Genomic DNA, 15357 nt, shown 5'->3' with positions numbered 1-15357 from the left:
CCACCTCCCCTCCCCCTCCAGAGAACTTCGTTATCCAGATGAGTGAGCTCACCGGGCAGCTCCGCCACCACGTCCCCCTCCTCCAGTATCATACACTTCACCAGGCTGACAGAGGCCGTAACCATGCTGTTGTCAAGCCGAGGCGGCCACGGAGCCGCCAGGGCCGCCAGCTGCAGGGCCCTCACCGCCTGATGCCACCAGCCAAGAGGTCGCGAAGTAGTGCCGCTGGTAAACCACTCGCCTTGAGCGCTCCGGCCGCAGCAACGAGGGGACCGCATGCTGCTGCTCGCTGCTGCCAGGGCGACCAGCGCAACCTCGCACCATCCGGCTCTCTCTTGAACCGCCGACGGCTCTCTTTCTCCGCTACTTGCCGCACCATCGTCGCCCGAGGGGCCGCCGGCTGTATCCGCACTGCCGCCGCCGCCGCCGCCGCCGCCGCGGACGCCAGCGCCTGCTGGTGGATGTTTCTTGGTGGCACGCTGGGCATTATCAATGCCGACGCAGCAGGCTCTCATGTACAACTTGTATAACACCGGCCTACTGATGATGAACCTGGGCATCTGGCCGGAACGAGGCATGTAAGTGCGGAGCCAGGTCAGGAGGATCTCCTTGTGACTGCAAGAACGAAGGGCCTTGATTACCCCCGCCGCCACATCCTGCGGCAGACCGTATGTGGACCCACCGTCGAGCTCGCTCATCACTGCCACCGCCGCTGCCGTTGCAAGAAACTGCTGACAGGGCCCTGTGGATTCTAGGTCGTGTTCCTCGCGCCACAGGATGCACAGTCCATCGAAACATCCAACGGCAAGCACCAGCTGCGTCCCGAGCTCATGCAGAGAGCCGTCGCTTCGAAGCACTTGCTTTGCCAGGTGCTCCACCAGGTGCGAGTCCCGCAGCGCAGTTATGAACTCAAGATCAAAGCAGTTAAAGCCTTTCATGCCCCTGTCGCTGCTGTTGCTGCTACCATTTTGCTTCAACGCTGCTGCTGCTGCTGCTGTGTTGAATTCTCCTGGTAACGCTAACATGTGTGATGCCGCCGCCACATTGTAAAGGGTCGCGGTGATGGAGACGGTCGCATTAATGAGTACAGGGTCTTCTCCCGTCGTCGCTGAAGCCAAAAGACGAGCGATGCAGTCCAGGGCTCCAGATCGCAGGATGCACCGCGCAGCCCGGACAATGGCGTGCAACCCCTTGTCGTTGCTGCTGTCGCTGTCTGAGGCTTCAAAGAGGGCAAAGGAAGCGCGGCGAAAGCTGTCCACCACAGCCACTGCAAGATCCACCATGCGGCCCCCCACCTCTGCTGGGGGTGAGTTCGCAGCCTCAATATGGCGCAACGCAACTGCCAGCAGCTTTACCATCTTGAGGGCCGGGCCGGGGCGCGCCCAGAGCAGAGTGTAATTGGTACAGATCACCAACGCATCGTACGCTTCTGCAATTTCTTCATGCGTGGGCATAGTTAGCGCAGCCGCCGCGGAAGAGGATAATTGCGGCGCGGCGGCGGCGGCGGCAGCGGATGGCGCTGAAGTGGCAGTTCCCGCCAGAACGATACGGGTGGCGATGTGCAGGATCTTGCGCACAGCGCTTTCTTCATCGCGCTGAGGATGGGCGGACCCCGGGGCTGCTGGTTCAGAAACCGACATCGGTCTTGCATTATTTTTCCCGCATGCTACACCACGCATCGTCCGTGGTCTGTAGCTAGCTGCAAAATCCTCAACTTGCCGCACCTAGCTAATAGCTTCCTGCAGCAACGAAAGTAGGCATCGATAATAATCTGTGATGATTGATTCACGCCCGCTCAATTTCACGATGCGCGCGGTATCAATTTGTTTGCGGAAAGGTCGAAATCCCTTCTGACGCCTCCTCACCAATATTTGGATGATAAGCCAGCAAGCAGGGCTACCCCCTCCTTGTCTAGGTGTCCGACAAGTAACGGGTTGTGTATTGGTGCAGCGTTCTAGGAGCTGATTGCAGAGGTTTCGGGAGCTTACATTCCGGAATAAGCCTCAATCCGGAACGGATTCCCCCTTCCTGGCTTCCTAAGAGGACGGACCGCGCCAATGTGCCCAGGAAGGTCTAAGCCTTGCTTGGCTGCAATCCGATATCCTATCAAAGGCCTGCCGCAACCAAAGAGCTTCTTTCTTGTCAAGTGGAAGTGCGTCATCAAGGACAAAACGCCCTGCCGATGGGACACAAAAGATGGCACCTGTCACACATGTCCCGCGGGTCTTGGGTTGACATAATTACGTCCAAATCACCCATGGCATTTGTGAAAAAGGTATCGAAGAGTAGGACTCCGAAGCCGCAGGAAAGGGTACCATCATCCTGCCATTGCTACAGGCCGGTGTAAAAGGTAACGTAGGCAATTTTTAGCCAGTCTCAAATCCGCACAGGTGGTTCCCGCCGCCCAGCAAGTCCCAGAAAATCAGCTCCCTAGGAAAAAAGAAAGGACGCATGCCACGCGGATTCCCCCTAGATGTCGTGGTTCATGACAACAGAGACGGAAGCACCACTTCATGGCCTTTGCTGGGTTGTTGTCGCCTCGCTCCTTTATTACAATGCCGCATCTTTGAACCCGGTCACCTCTTTCCCCTCTGGGTTCGGAGCTAGCGCACTCACATATGACCAGGTGGCTGCACCACTGGTGACGGCGGCAAACAAAGGATGAAGTCGGAACTGGATCACTTGTCTGTTCAAGTTACTTCACCCGACTGAGGAAGGAGGGAGGCATCCAAGTAGGCCCCACCCCCGCGGTGTGGACCGCCCCACACTCCACTCTCCAGGACGCCGGGGAGCAGTCGCGTCATGGCCCACAAGCCCCACTCCTTTCCGCGCACATCATCCCCATCGCCAAGCTGGTGGGCTTCCCGCCCTTCAACGCGGCGACCCGCCTCTTTAACGCCCCCCATGGTGTCACCTCTCCAGCTGGAGTCCGCGTGTAACCCTCTTACCCTTCACTCCCTCTCTGTTGAAGAGGATCTCGCCTTAAATACCTGCCGCCCAATAGCAACCCGAGAGGTGGTGGTGAAGGATTCTCCCAGGGGGAAATCCACTACACGGACATACATAAAGAGAAAGCCTCCTCCCGGCCGGGGGTTACACACATGACGGAGAAGCAAGCAGCCCTGGGAGACGGCTGTCCAGAATGAATCCTGTCCTGCTCTGTCCTGATGACTTGCGGTTAGGAGAGACGTCACCAGCGCATATCCCAAACCTCGCTTGCTGCCGTCCATTGCTTGACCGTCGGAACCATCGCAGCATCAAAAAAGATTGCAGATTGAAAAGGTTGCCTTCTGCAAGGATTTGCCATGGCCATCCTTCACGCCTCCTTTTACCTACGCCTTCTCCTCTCGCTTCTCATTCGCTGCCACTCCAAGCCGCCATTCCCAGGGCCGTCGCCGCTGCATCCTTCCCCCTCCTCCTCCTCCTCTTGCTCGCTTCCAGAAAGCTAGGCCAGCCCCTCCGTCTATCACCTCCCACACTTCACACGTCCTTGCCCGCCATCCGCCTTCATTCCCACCTTCCCCATTACATGCTCCCACACTCCCATGGCAACCATGAACTACCCAAAATAAGAACCGAGCGCCGCACCACCACCATTACCACCAGCTCCGTCACGCCTTGCACAGGATATCGTCCTCCCGCAACACCACGAACTTGGCCCCTTCAGGGGTCTCCATGTTGTCACCCGCGTACTTGAAGTACAACACCTTGTCACCTGGTTGAACCTGCGAGCCAGGCACGGGCACGGGTGAGGTGAGGTGTATTTTTTATTCCAATAGTACTCAGTCGGTAAATCCTAAATAAAATGCGTGTAGCAACCGGCACAGTATAGCTGATGGCGTAACAGTGCATACGCGCTCTCGGGGGTCTTCTTGTGTTCCCAGTCCCAAACCACCACATAACTCCCCCCCCTCCCCCCCCCCCACACACACACGCACACATGTGTACCCCACCCCGGGAGCCATCGGACGGACAATCCGCGGATGTCTGACACCTCGGCACCGGCGCACATGGCCTGTGGCCTGCTGGCCTTCGTTGCTCTCTTGCTTTCGTTGCTGGACGCGGTAACCGTCCAAATCACTTTAAAGGACTGAGGGTTGCAATGGCTAGCGGGGGACGCAAGCGAGCATGGGCGGGAAGTCTGTGCCCAGGGCCCTAGGGATGTGTTGGGGCCAAAACGACCCGCTGGAGGATTTCCCTGACCGACCGTGGCTGCTGAGCTGTTTATCAGGTAGATGGCTGGCAGGTGGTCTCTGTCCAGGTTGGTCCGGGTGTTGGCCCCACCAGGCGGGGCAGGGGCACCCCACTGCCGCCGCCCGTTTCTCAGCGCCACAACGGCACCAGAAATACAATGCCCTCCCCCAACCCATAAACCCAGAAACCCCACGCGGCCTTTACAGCGCCGTGTCTTCTGCCCGCCACCCCTCCCCCTGCCAGCACACCTGTCCCTCACATACCCCCCTGACCCCTTGTTCCTGTAGCTCCCCCTCGTCCTTTCCTTACCGTCCCCTCCAGCCCCCACCCAAGCCACCAGCTGCCTCATCCCGTCCCAGCTACCCCTTGCCCACCAAGGAGTGGCCTCCCCGTAACGTCCCTGCTCACCGTCATGGCTTTCCGCTTGCCCTCCGCGTCCTTGTCGTACTTCCCCGGCCCCGTCCGTACTACAGTACCGCTGAGGGGCCGCTCCTTGGCACTATCCGGCAAGATGACTCCGCCCAGGGTCACATCCGCCACGTCCTCCACGCGGACCAATACCCGGTCTGACAAAGGCTGCAGCTCCGGAACGTCGTCAGCTTGGGCATCTAGCAAAGGAAGGAGGGCGGCGGGTTTGGGTTGGCAAACCGGGAGCGAGGTTTAGGGTCCAAGGCCGAAGGGGCTAGACGGTGGGCCAAGAGAGGGAGGGAGAAGCTTGACGCTCTTCAGCAGGGTGCGCAGCAGAGGGCATTGTAGTAATGCATTCCCGTCTCTAAACCCCCTTCCGCAGTCTGGCTAGGGTACAAAGGGAGCGAAAGCACACGGCCAGCTGAGATCTCACGTCCCAGCGCAGTGATGGACATGCCAGTTATGCGGGGTTGCGCCCGCTGGTCCTGGGTACCTTCCGCACTTACTGGCGCGGGGCATGATGCCGATGACGTCGTCCTCGCGGATAAGGATATATTCCTCGCCGTTCGACAGCTTAAGGTCCGTATACATGAAGCCGAACTTGCTGTACACGACAGTTTGCCCTGGCTTTAGGTAAAATGGGCGCACCTCGCCGTTGCCCATGCGCCCATCGCCAAGGCTGACCACCTCACCTGAACCAGCCACAAAGCGATTTCACCATCAAGTTCAATTGCATGGCGTTTTCACGCGCCAACTCACCAGAAGTTGGCTTCTTAATCGCGGAGGGGGGCAGGAGAATGCCGCCTCGCGTCTTCACCTCCTCCTCGGCAACACGTACCAGCACACGATCACCCTTGGCCGTGACCTACATGAGGATTTACCAAGTCGTGTTGAAGGCCCCACTATTGATTGCTAACAGAATGTCGTCTGGATAAACGAGCGCCCCGAACAACCCTATGTCGCGTTCAATTACCTTTGTAAAAGGTGCAGGAACGGCAATTGCCTCAGCACGAACAACGACGGCAGACCGGCGGCCAGTTGCTTGGCCGCCGAAAACACCTCGCCGGGAAAGGCACTTCTGCATTCTCAGTGAAGTATTCTTAGATTTAATCCTGCTATTATGGTTGTAAATTGCGCTTGGCCACGCGTTGGCCATGTGATTGCAGATGAATTTTCTGGAGAGGACATGGTTCCGGAGCGACAATTCTCGACACGTCGCTTAGCACTCGACTTGTCATCAGTAATAATTCGCGACCCAAATCCTTGCTCACAGTATAGGTTCAATTGAAACGCCTGACCTTGTGGCTTGTACGGTGCTACGACCATAGGCAGGATTTATAATTAAGGCGTCGACGCGGATTTAGGTAATAGCGTGTACGTCCCACGGGACTTTTGTTTCACCATACCGCTGAATTCCTGGTTCCACCTGAGCAGCCAGCTGAAACTGGGACATATGTTTCCGTCAACCTTTGATGACATATTATGGACTGGACGAGGATACCCTGAACTGCAAGGCATCATTAAAGCGTAGAAGATGCATAAAACAAAAATATAACATGCAAGGGATGAAGGAGAGGAGTGCACTGATGCTTGCCGAATGTCGTGAACATATCAACATAACAGACTGGCTTCCGGGGAGGGCCCCGAGTCGGCCCGACCAGTTACTGAGAGTGGTTCGGACACACTGAAATGTCGGGTATCCTGCCGCGGCGCAGAACCCTGAGCGGGGTGCGTGGGACGAAAAGACTCCGTCCGCACAACGTGCAGTGCTGGAAGAGCTACAATCACCACCGGTGCCACTTGACCACTTGCACGCCTGTCTCTTTACGATAGACCTCCGCCGAATGACGACGTGAAGTAAGACTTACGGCAGGAAGGCTGGGTTCCTCTTCGAGCTGTCGCCTCATTGGTCAGCATCGCAGGACAGCTGCATGTATGCAAGAATGTATGCATGTCATGTCAGCTCTATTGGATGAATCTGCATGTGGGGGCTAATCCTGCGATGCAGGTAGGCTGCTAGTCAGCTGCTGTCATAGCGGGGAGCACTCCTGTAGTGCGGCCATTATGTGGACCCCATGGCTCTGCAAGAGCTGAGCACCGGGATGCACGGCAACTTGGATAAATGACAGAGTACGGCACACGTACGGCAGTTACCAGATTCATGGTGGCGGTTGCATCCGGCTATCGTGCCAATGGACATAACATCCATGGCGATTACTCTAGGAGGGCAGAATGTTCACTAAGCATGCGTGGCGTTATCGCACGTACGATGTGGGAGCTATCTAACCTATATCTCACTGTTTGTGTCGAAGAAGCATGTAAGGTGCAGCAACTAGCATACTGGCCAATGGGGCTCGTACATATGCGACATACATACGTGGGGCCGCATGCCGCACGGGGAAACCGACAAGTCGTGCTGCCCTGTTTGATCCCCTCCAACACACCCGCTTGCCCTGCTGGCACGGATACCCCGGGCTCCTGCTAGCTGTGTTGTTGCGGAAGGCGTGTCAGGACGTCAGGATGCAGCGGATGGAGGGGCCAAACAAGTTGGAAACACAGTCCCGCCGGCGTGTCCATACAGGATAAGATCGCGTTAGCCAGAGAGAGAGAGAGAGAGAGAGGGGACAGGAAGGCAACGGACCCGGTGGACACCGGCACGGGTCGACCCGGTGAGCTTTACACCTGCTGTACATACATCAGGGCACCGGCACGCAGCAGCCAAAGCATGCGCGAAAGGTCCTATCTGCCGAATATCATCTTTAAAAGCTAAACGTGGCTAGCCCCAAAACCCAAACCATTCATTTCTGTGCAAGTCAGTCACCACCCAGCCACTTGGCCGCCAGCCTCCGCGGACTGAATCACAGATATGAGAGTGTCTCTTTCGTTCACACGCACAAGGCTAGATAGGCAGGTAGATAGCGCACAAGCAACATTTCATGCCCTCGCGTGCTATATCATACGTGTACACACGCACGCCACATGCACAGCAGCATGTACGGCAACAACTGTCCTCACGCGAAAAATAATTGTTTTCATGAGATCATGCGAAGCTAGGCAACCTAATGGCACAGATTACTTGCAAGGCGCGAAAGAAAATTGTTATATCGACCAGCTTTTTACTCCATTTGAATTCTCTTGTCACATGCGTCCCCCTTAACGGATATCCGTTGTGGGGGAACACCTGTTGCTGCTATGCTGCTGGCCAGTACGGTACGGCAGGTACGACATGAACTCGTAACATCTTTTGTCGTGTCACGTCCTTCGCCCCGAGGGCGCACCTCGGGACACACCCACACGCGTCCCGCCCCGGGCCACGTGTTTCGTCCGGCCCTTTCACTTTTCGTCCCACAAGCAACCGCAAATAAACTTTGCAAAAATTCAGAATAATACTTGTTACTGTTCAGATAGGTTTTCACGGGCGGGATACGAACATGAACTGTTGTGCGCGCGAACCCCAGTGCCGTACCCTCAGTTGCACCCTCGGCAAACATACTCGGCGCACAGACGCACACGTACATACATACATACATACATACATACATACATACATACATACATACATACATACATACATACATACATACATACATACATACATACATACATACATACATACATACATACATACATACATACATACATACATACATACATACATACATACATACATACATACATACATACATACATACATACATACATACATACATACATACATACATACGCATCACCCACAGCCCCGCCGGAGTAGTGCCTTGGCACTAGTGGGGCCCCGCAGGCACCTACGCGAGCTAGCCTTGACAGCCCTGCTAGCCAGCATCGTCATCATCACCACCACCAGCAGATTCATTGACATATGGACAGACAGATTTCTCGCTTGTGGTCACAGTGTACGACAGTGTGTACACACACACACAGACACACATGCTCGTGTGCAAAACGATGGATGGATGATAAATTTGTACACACATGAGCTGCCGTACGCACGCACCGTGCATCCCCCACCTGGGCCCTTAGTCCGCCAGCAGCACCCCACCGGTGACCGTCAATACCACCACCTCCGTACACCCCTGTACTGCACCGTACCGCACGGCACCGCATCACAAGATCCCTAAAAGCCCTGCACTGTGAGGGCAGCAGCACCCGTACCCAGCGCGCTGACGCCCTGGCTAACGGGCCCGTCCCCGCCATCACCCCCCCGCCCCGCGCCCTGACCTGCATTCCGGCCGCCCACCAGCCCGGAGCCCCCGACCCCCACCTCACCCCCCTGGAGCAGTCCCACCACCGCAGCCGCCTCTCGGTCCACTCGGCCATCCTGCGGGCCCACCGCCAACCGTCCCCCCCCCGGGCGGGCGGCCGGTGATGGTGGTGGAGGAGGTGGTAGTGGAGGAGGTGGTGGCGGAGGAGGTGGTAGTGGCACATCAGGGGTCGCAGGTTTCACGAGTTGGCCACGTAAAGGGCCTTTCAGGTCCCGGGGCAGGAAAGAGGGGCAACAGACCAGAACGGAACATGCAAGGCGGGTTAGGGTCATGTGCTGGCGGTGGTAGTGGTGGTCGTGCGGCAGGGGGATAGGGGGGCAGGCAACGGGTTGGCGGGCTCCTTTCTCACCTTGATTGGCGGGAAGGTGAAGGAGGTGCCGCAGGACTCCAGCGCTGCGGCCAGCACCAGCAGCGCCTTGCTGCGCCACCTGAGCACCAACATGAGCAACGCAAGCAACATGAGCAGTTGCAGGTGCAGGTGCAGGTACAGGTACAGGTGGCTAGCCTCAGGGCCAGGAATACCACCACCACCACCACCACCACCACCACCACTACCAGCAGCAGCAGCAGCAGCAGGAGAGCAGGTGAGCAGGTACGAGACAAGGGGCGGTGAGGAGGAGAAGCCTAGGTAGTTGCGGGGGGGAGCCTGGTTGGCCCCCTCCCCCTCCCCCCTCTTCCCCCGTTCCCATGCACGGGGGTAGTCTAGTGGGGATCAGTAACCCCTCCCCCAGTAAGTTGTGGAGTGTATCAATACACCGCCCTTCAGCGGATCTAAATCAACCCCCCCGCTGGTGGAACCGCGCACCGTACGTGACTACATCGCCGAATAATATACCCAAATCCCCCTTACGTACTTTGCCGTCCTGCCCTGGTCCTCCCCCGTGTGGCAGTACTCCCAGGAAGCGGTCAGTTGCAGTTTGGCGGGGTTGGCCAGCGCTCGGGCGGCAACACCTGAACCGGTGGGGGGAAGACGAACCACGGACGAGTGAAGCTGCTGCCAGGGCAAGAGTGTACCAGGGGGGGTTGTGGAGGGGGAAGAGAGGGCGGTGGGAGAGGGCGGTGGGAGAGAAGGAGGGTCCTGACGTGCCAAGCTGGGACACTGTAATAAGTGCTCCCCGTGTCCTTGACCGCTCCCCCCCTCGCCCCTCCTCACTCACCCCCCGACCCCGTGTATTGCTTGGGGTTATCCGCCAGCCAGCGCTTCAGCCTGCCCTCCACCGCCTCCAACACGGAGCCGGGGGTGGTCAGGTCCACCAGCAGGGTGGCGCTGTCCCAGTAGGTCCCAGATCTGTCATGTCGGGGTAGGGGTGAGGGGTGAGGGGTGAGGGGTGAGGGGTGAGGGGTGAGGGGTGAGGGGGGAGGGGGAAGTGCTGGATGGGGAGTGGGTTCTCCAGGAAGGAAAGGAGGAGGAGAAGACGGCAGAGTGTGTGTGTGTGTGTTTGGGGGGGGGGGACAAATCAGGGGCCACGCCGACTTCCCCGACGCCTCTCACCCGTACCTTCGTACATACATACACGCATACACACACATACACACGCACACATCCGCACCTGCTAATGTTAATAATGGGCTCCTGGTTAAGTTTCGGGTTGGGGTAATAGAGCCGGCGGCCGTCCCCCTTGACGAAGGTGCAGCACAACAGCGCGATTTCCTCCACCTGCACAGCGACCCACCCACCAGGGGCAGCGGCAACAACCATAACCGTAACCATAACCGTAATCGCAACCACCGCACCGACACAGCGGTCAGCACCATTGCTAAGACCAGCAGTGTCAAAAAAGAGGCATGCACGAAGTCTGTCCATCTGATGGAGTTGGAAAGTAGCTCGCACTCTCTTTTACATTTTCCCTCTCTCTCTCTCTCAACATGCGTACATACATACATAAATACAAGCATACACACACGCATACACACCTCCTCCTATCCCTTCTTCTTCCCCTCAACGACCCCCCTGTTCCCCCCCCCCATACCGCCGAGCCCACCTTGACGACCTCCCCGTTGGCCAGCAACAGCCAGTCGCCCACGTCGAAGGGGTGCACCACGAACAGGAACAACACCGCCTCGTAGATGGAGCGAATGGAGTTACCGAACACAAACACAAAGGCCAGGGTCACACTGCTGAAGGTGAGCCACAACTCCCGGACGTTAACCTGCGCGCGTATGTGCGTGTGTATGTATGTATGTGCGTATGTGGGAAGTGGGAAGTGGGGCGCTTTGGAGTGGGAGATCTGACGTTATTGACTGACCTGGCGCCAATAAAGTGGAGAGGCGGTAGGTTTAGGTGTGTGTGTGTGTGTGTGGAGGGGGGGGGCTGATAGGGGGGAGGAGAGCATTTCACGCCCTGGTCGAAAGCTATAGTTAAAAAAAAAGCAATTTGCAAAGTTGAAGTGCATGAAAGGTTAAGAGGGTTACGACAAAAATGTATGTATGAATCTATGTATGTGTTTGTCGCAACAGCCAGACGGACGCCCTCTCCCCCACTCCTCATCTAGGGCCCCAAAACATGCGCTTACACATACATACGCACACACACACCATCCCCCCTTCTCCCCACCTGGAAAATGATCAAGTACACGAACCCGAACACCACGTGCATCACCACTCCGCAAATGAGCTCCAGTTTGGCGACTACCGTACGAGTGTCCTGCAGGGTGAGAGCCAGCTTCTTGCGCTCCTGGTGGTGGGCATGGAGGGGAAAGGGGGAAAGACGAACCACACACGATTGAAGCTGCTGCCAGGGGAAAGGGGGGGAGAGGGAGGACGGCGGCACGCGGCGCATTCCTGGATTTCAGAAGAGACACAGCATTTACGGTAAACACCCTGAGGTGTACGGCTGACTACGGCAGTTACCCATTCACAGACGCGGACATGCATTCAACCCCTATACACACCCATCATACAGCCCCGCTCCTCCCTCCCTTCCCTTTCCCCTTTCCCCCATAAGCCGACCACTGGTTTGTGGTCCACACCTCCTAAGTCCCCCAACCTCAAACACCTACACAAATTACGAACTCAAACCACACATGCACACAATACACAAACCACACACGCACACAAACCACACACGCACACAAACCACACACGCACACAAACCACACACGCACACCTTGTAAATCCTGACGACCGTGTCGACCATGTTCTGCAGGGTAATGCGGCCATCCCGGTCTGAGTCGAACACCGCAAAGGCCTCGCGGACCTGAGGGGGGGGGGAGGGGAGGGCACGGAGGGAGAGGGAGAGAGGGGGAAAGACGTGACAAGGAGGAAAAACACCACAGCAGACCCAAGACGTATCTTCACCCACCCAGGGTAACGCCCACCACCTTGCCCCCCACTGCCCCCTACCCCCCACACCTCAATCCACCTCCCTTCCCCCCTACCTCCTCGGCCGAGCTGAAGAAGGGCTCAAAGTCACGAGCCACCAAATACCTGAGCATAACAGACAAAGACAGACATACAGACAGGTGAGGGGCCTAGGGGATTTGACAGGAAAAGAATGCAAAGTCTCCCTTCCCATCAATCAACAGTGCAGTGCAGTGCAGCGAAGTGCAGGGTAGCGAAGTGCAGGGTAGCGGGGCTGCACTGCCGGAAAAGACAACCACCTCCAGCTGCTCCAACAAAACGCACCCGCACAGCCCCAACACACGGCAACCTCTCTACACCACACACAAAACACCCCCCCCTCCACAATTTACCCCCCCCCCTTCCTTCCACCTACCCCTCGATCCAATGCCTCCGCTTTCCAACCTTTCCCCCCTTCGCCACCGTTACCGCCTCCCCCCCCACGCCCCATTTCCCCTACCCCCTTCCGGCGCGCTCACTTGCGGCCCCTGAGGTCGGAGAGCCCCAGCACGTTCATGTGCAGGTAGAAGGCCAGTCTCTTTGCCTCCGTCTTGCTGGTGACCTCGTTCCCCTCCTCGCCGCCCTCCGCAGCCGCCCGCAGCTGGTCAGACAGAGTCACGCCCATACGGAGCTTGTTGCGGCGGACGTGTTGCTCCAACCTGGCGGGGTGAGGGTGAGGGTGAGGTGGTGGTGGGGTGGTGTTTTAGGACGGAGGAAGAAGTGTGGAAGTGGGGGGGGGGGAAAGAAGACGGCGGAGGGAGGGAAAGGATGAAGAACGTAGCATTGCAATGTATAGCCCGCCAGTTTGTCATGTACTGCCCGACCCCCCCCCCAACATCATCATATTCACCATAATCCCTTCACCAATATCAGTAAACGCACCCGCACCCGCACCCCCACCCGCACCCGCACCTACCAAAACAGTGATGTGCGCAGCTGCTCGTAGTTGAGGCCCTCGGTGCGGGACCCGGGGCGCACGCTGTTGCCTCCGCCACCTGCACCCCCGCCAACGCCGCTGCTACTCCCAACACCAACACCAACACCGCCACCAGAGTTCACATCTCCGCCGCCCCCGCCACCGGCGACGCCGGCAGCCACAGATAACCTGCCGCCGCCAAGCACCCCGCCGCCCCCGCCGCCACTGCCCCCAAAGCCGCCGCTGGCCTTGGCTTTCAGCCGGGAACTGGAGCTGGGTCGGCTGAGGTCCCATTGAATCTGTGGTGGGCCCAGAGGAGGAAAAGGTGGTCGGAAAAAGGGGGGCCTCGCATCCTGCTCTTATGATGCGATGCAACATCAACACCAACACCAACCGCCGGTATCCCAAGAGGTAACATGAACCTAAAACGGCTAAAAGAAGGCGACTCAATCGCCCCATTGTAGTTCACAAACCTGGGCGGAAAGCTCCATGAAGCTCCCCACCCCCCACCCCCATACCCCACCCCCATACCCACCCCCACCCCCCACCCCCATATCCCACCCCCATACCCACCCCCATACCCACCCCCACCCCCACCCCCATATCCCACCCCCATATCCCACCCCCATACCCACCCCCATACCCCACCCCCATACCCCACCCCCCACCCCTATCCCACGGCGCTCCCTGACACCGCCGCGTGCGCACCTTGGTCTTGACGTACGTGTCCTGAAAGTGGTGGCAAAGGGACCGCCAAAACGACCGCCACCGGGACTGCCTCGGAGCCCCCCCACCCGCCGCGTGCTGCTGCTGACGACTGCCCACCGCAGGCAGAGCCGTTGAGGACGCGCCGCCGCCGCGTAAGAAGCCATTGCTGGTGTACGACGTTCTGCTGCCAACGCCGCCTATGCCGCCGCTGACCCGCCCAGCCGCACTGTCTTGCTGCTGCTGATGATGTTGTTGTTGTTGCTGCTGTTGGTATTGTCGTTGAAGTTGGTTTTGTTGACTCGCGACGGCGAGTGCGGCCAGATCTGGAACGCTGCTGCTCGCTCGGTCGACACTGAGACGACCTTTTCGATGTACGACAGGAAAGGGAAACGTAAAGCCGGTTTCGGAGGTGGTTTGTAGTTACAAGTAAAGGAAAAAGGGAAAATATTTTGAAGGAGGGGAAATACCTGTTGTGTGCGGGCGTGTGAGGAGGGCTCAGATAGGGGGGAAGGAGGGTAAGAGAGGTGGCAAGTGCACGGGAGGATGAGATGCAGATACACGTCGTGAGCGGGAATCGTACACTCGCCGAAGCCGCACCTGGAGGCAGCATCACGAACGACCCCGACGTCGCCGACGTCGACGCCGCCGCGTACGACGGCGCGGACAGCTTCTCTCGCAACTCGCCGCCGCTGCTAGTGCTCACAGACGGCCCCACCACTGCGCGATTTCTCCCAGCGCCGCCGCCGCCGCCGCCGCCGCCAGCCCCACCAACCCCTCCATCCGCCGCCGCGGCGAAGGGGCTGCGCACAACGGCGCCCGCGCCGCCGCCAGCTCCGCCACCGCCACCGCCACCGCCAGCTCCGGTGCTATGGCCCGTGTAACCAAAGATATGAGCCAGGCGGTAGGCCAGACCTGTATGCGGGAGTGCATCCCCCCGGCCCCTGCCGGGCCGGGACCGGGACAGAGCCATCAGGACCAACTCCTGGGGGACGAAACAATACGCGAGTAATGCACAATATACGGCAGTGAGAAGTGAGGAAGTACGACATTTTTGAGACTGTCGCCTCTGTTTTAAAGGACTTCTTTACGGTTGCGAGTATGTGGTGGGTGCGGTCCGTGCTTGAGTGTATTCGTGCACGCTGGGTACCAGGCGGCCAGGCGGGGCGGTGTGATCCCTTTCTTCGTGCCCCTCGTGCCCCTCGTGAAGAGGTAATTAGCAGACCTACGGGGCCTCTCTCCACCTGTCTCTTTCTCCCTGCCACACACAAACCCCTCGTCCATCACACACACACCCTTTCTCTCTCTCTCTCCCCCCCCGCGTGCTGCCAACATCCGATGCTGCAGTTAATTTAAAATTGCAGATAGCAATCAAGACCAAGTTGCGGCTCAACTAGCGTAACACGCGTAACACATAGATGCCCTCCTCCTTCTCCTCCTCCTCCTCCCGCTCGCCGTGCTCCTCCCATCCATCCATCCTCCTCCTGCCCCAACCTCCTCCTCCTCCTCCCCTCCTCCTCCCCTCCACCCCTCCTC

At 58.2% G+C, this 15357-nt stretch overlaps 2 protein-coding genes across 2 annotated transcripts in view; both read right to left on the bottom strand.

The window, feature by feature from the left end:
* VOLCADRAFT_88442 (uncharacterized protein) overlaps positions 1–938 on the bottom strand; it is a gene marked incomplete at both ends in the record, with an annotated part of 2153 nt that extends 1215 nt beyond the window's left edge. Inside the window, one exon of the mRNA XM_002948084.1 lies at positions 53–938. Coding sequence (XP_002948130.1) covers positions 53–938 — 886 coding nt within the window. The remainder of the gene's footprint in view (positions 1–52) is intronic.
* Positions 939–2317: 1379 nt separating this feature from the next.
* On the bottom strand, positions 2318–5717 carry VOLCADRAFT_80038 (uncharacterized protein). Its single transcript, XM_002948083.1, has 6 exons — positions 5576–5717; positions 5362–5467; positions 5109–5294; positions 4603–4802; positions 3551–3725; positions 2318–3528 (listed from the first exon to the last, which is right to left on the bottom strand). The coding sequence occupies exons 1-5, from the start codon at positions 5684–5686 to the stop codon at positions 3612–3614; spliced, it is 717 nt and encodes a 238-aa protein (XP_002948129.1). The 5' UTR covers positions 5687–5717; the 3' UTR covers positions 2318–3528; positions 3551–3611.
* Positions 5718–15357: the final 9640 nt, after the last annotated feature.

The sequence above is a fragment of the Volvox carteri genome, assembly GCF_000143455.1.
Source record: "Volvox carteri f. nagariensis unplaced genomic scaffold VOLCAscaffold_9, whole genome shotgun sequence".
NCBI lineage: Eukaryota > Viridiplantae > Chlorophyta > Chlorophyceae > Chlamydomonadales > Volvocaceae > Volvox > Volvox carteri.
This window is presented reverse-complemented; position numbering and strand designations above follow the sequence as displayed.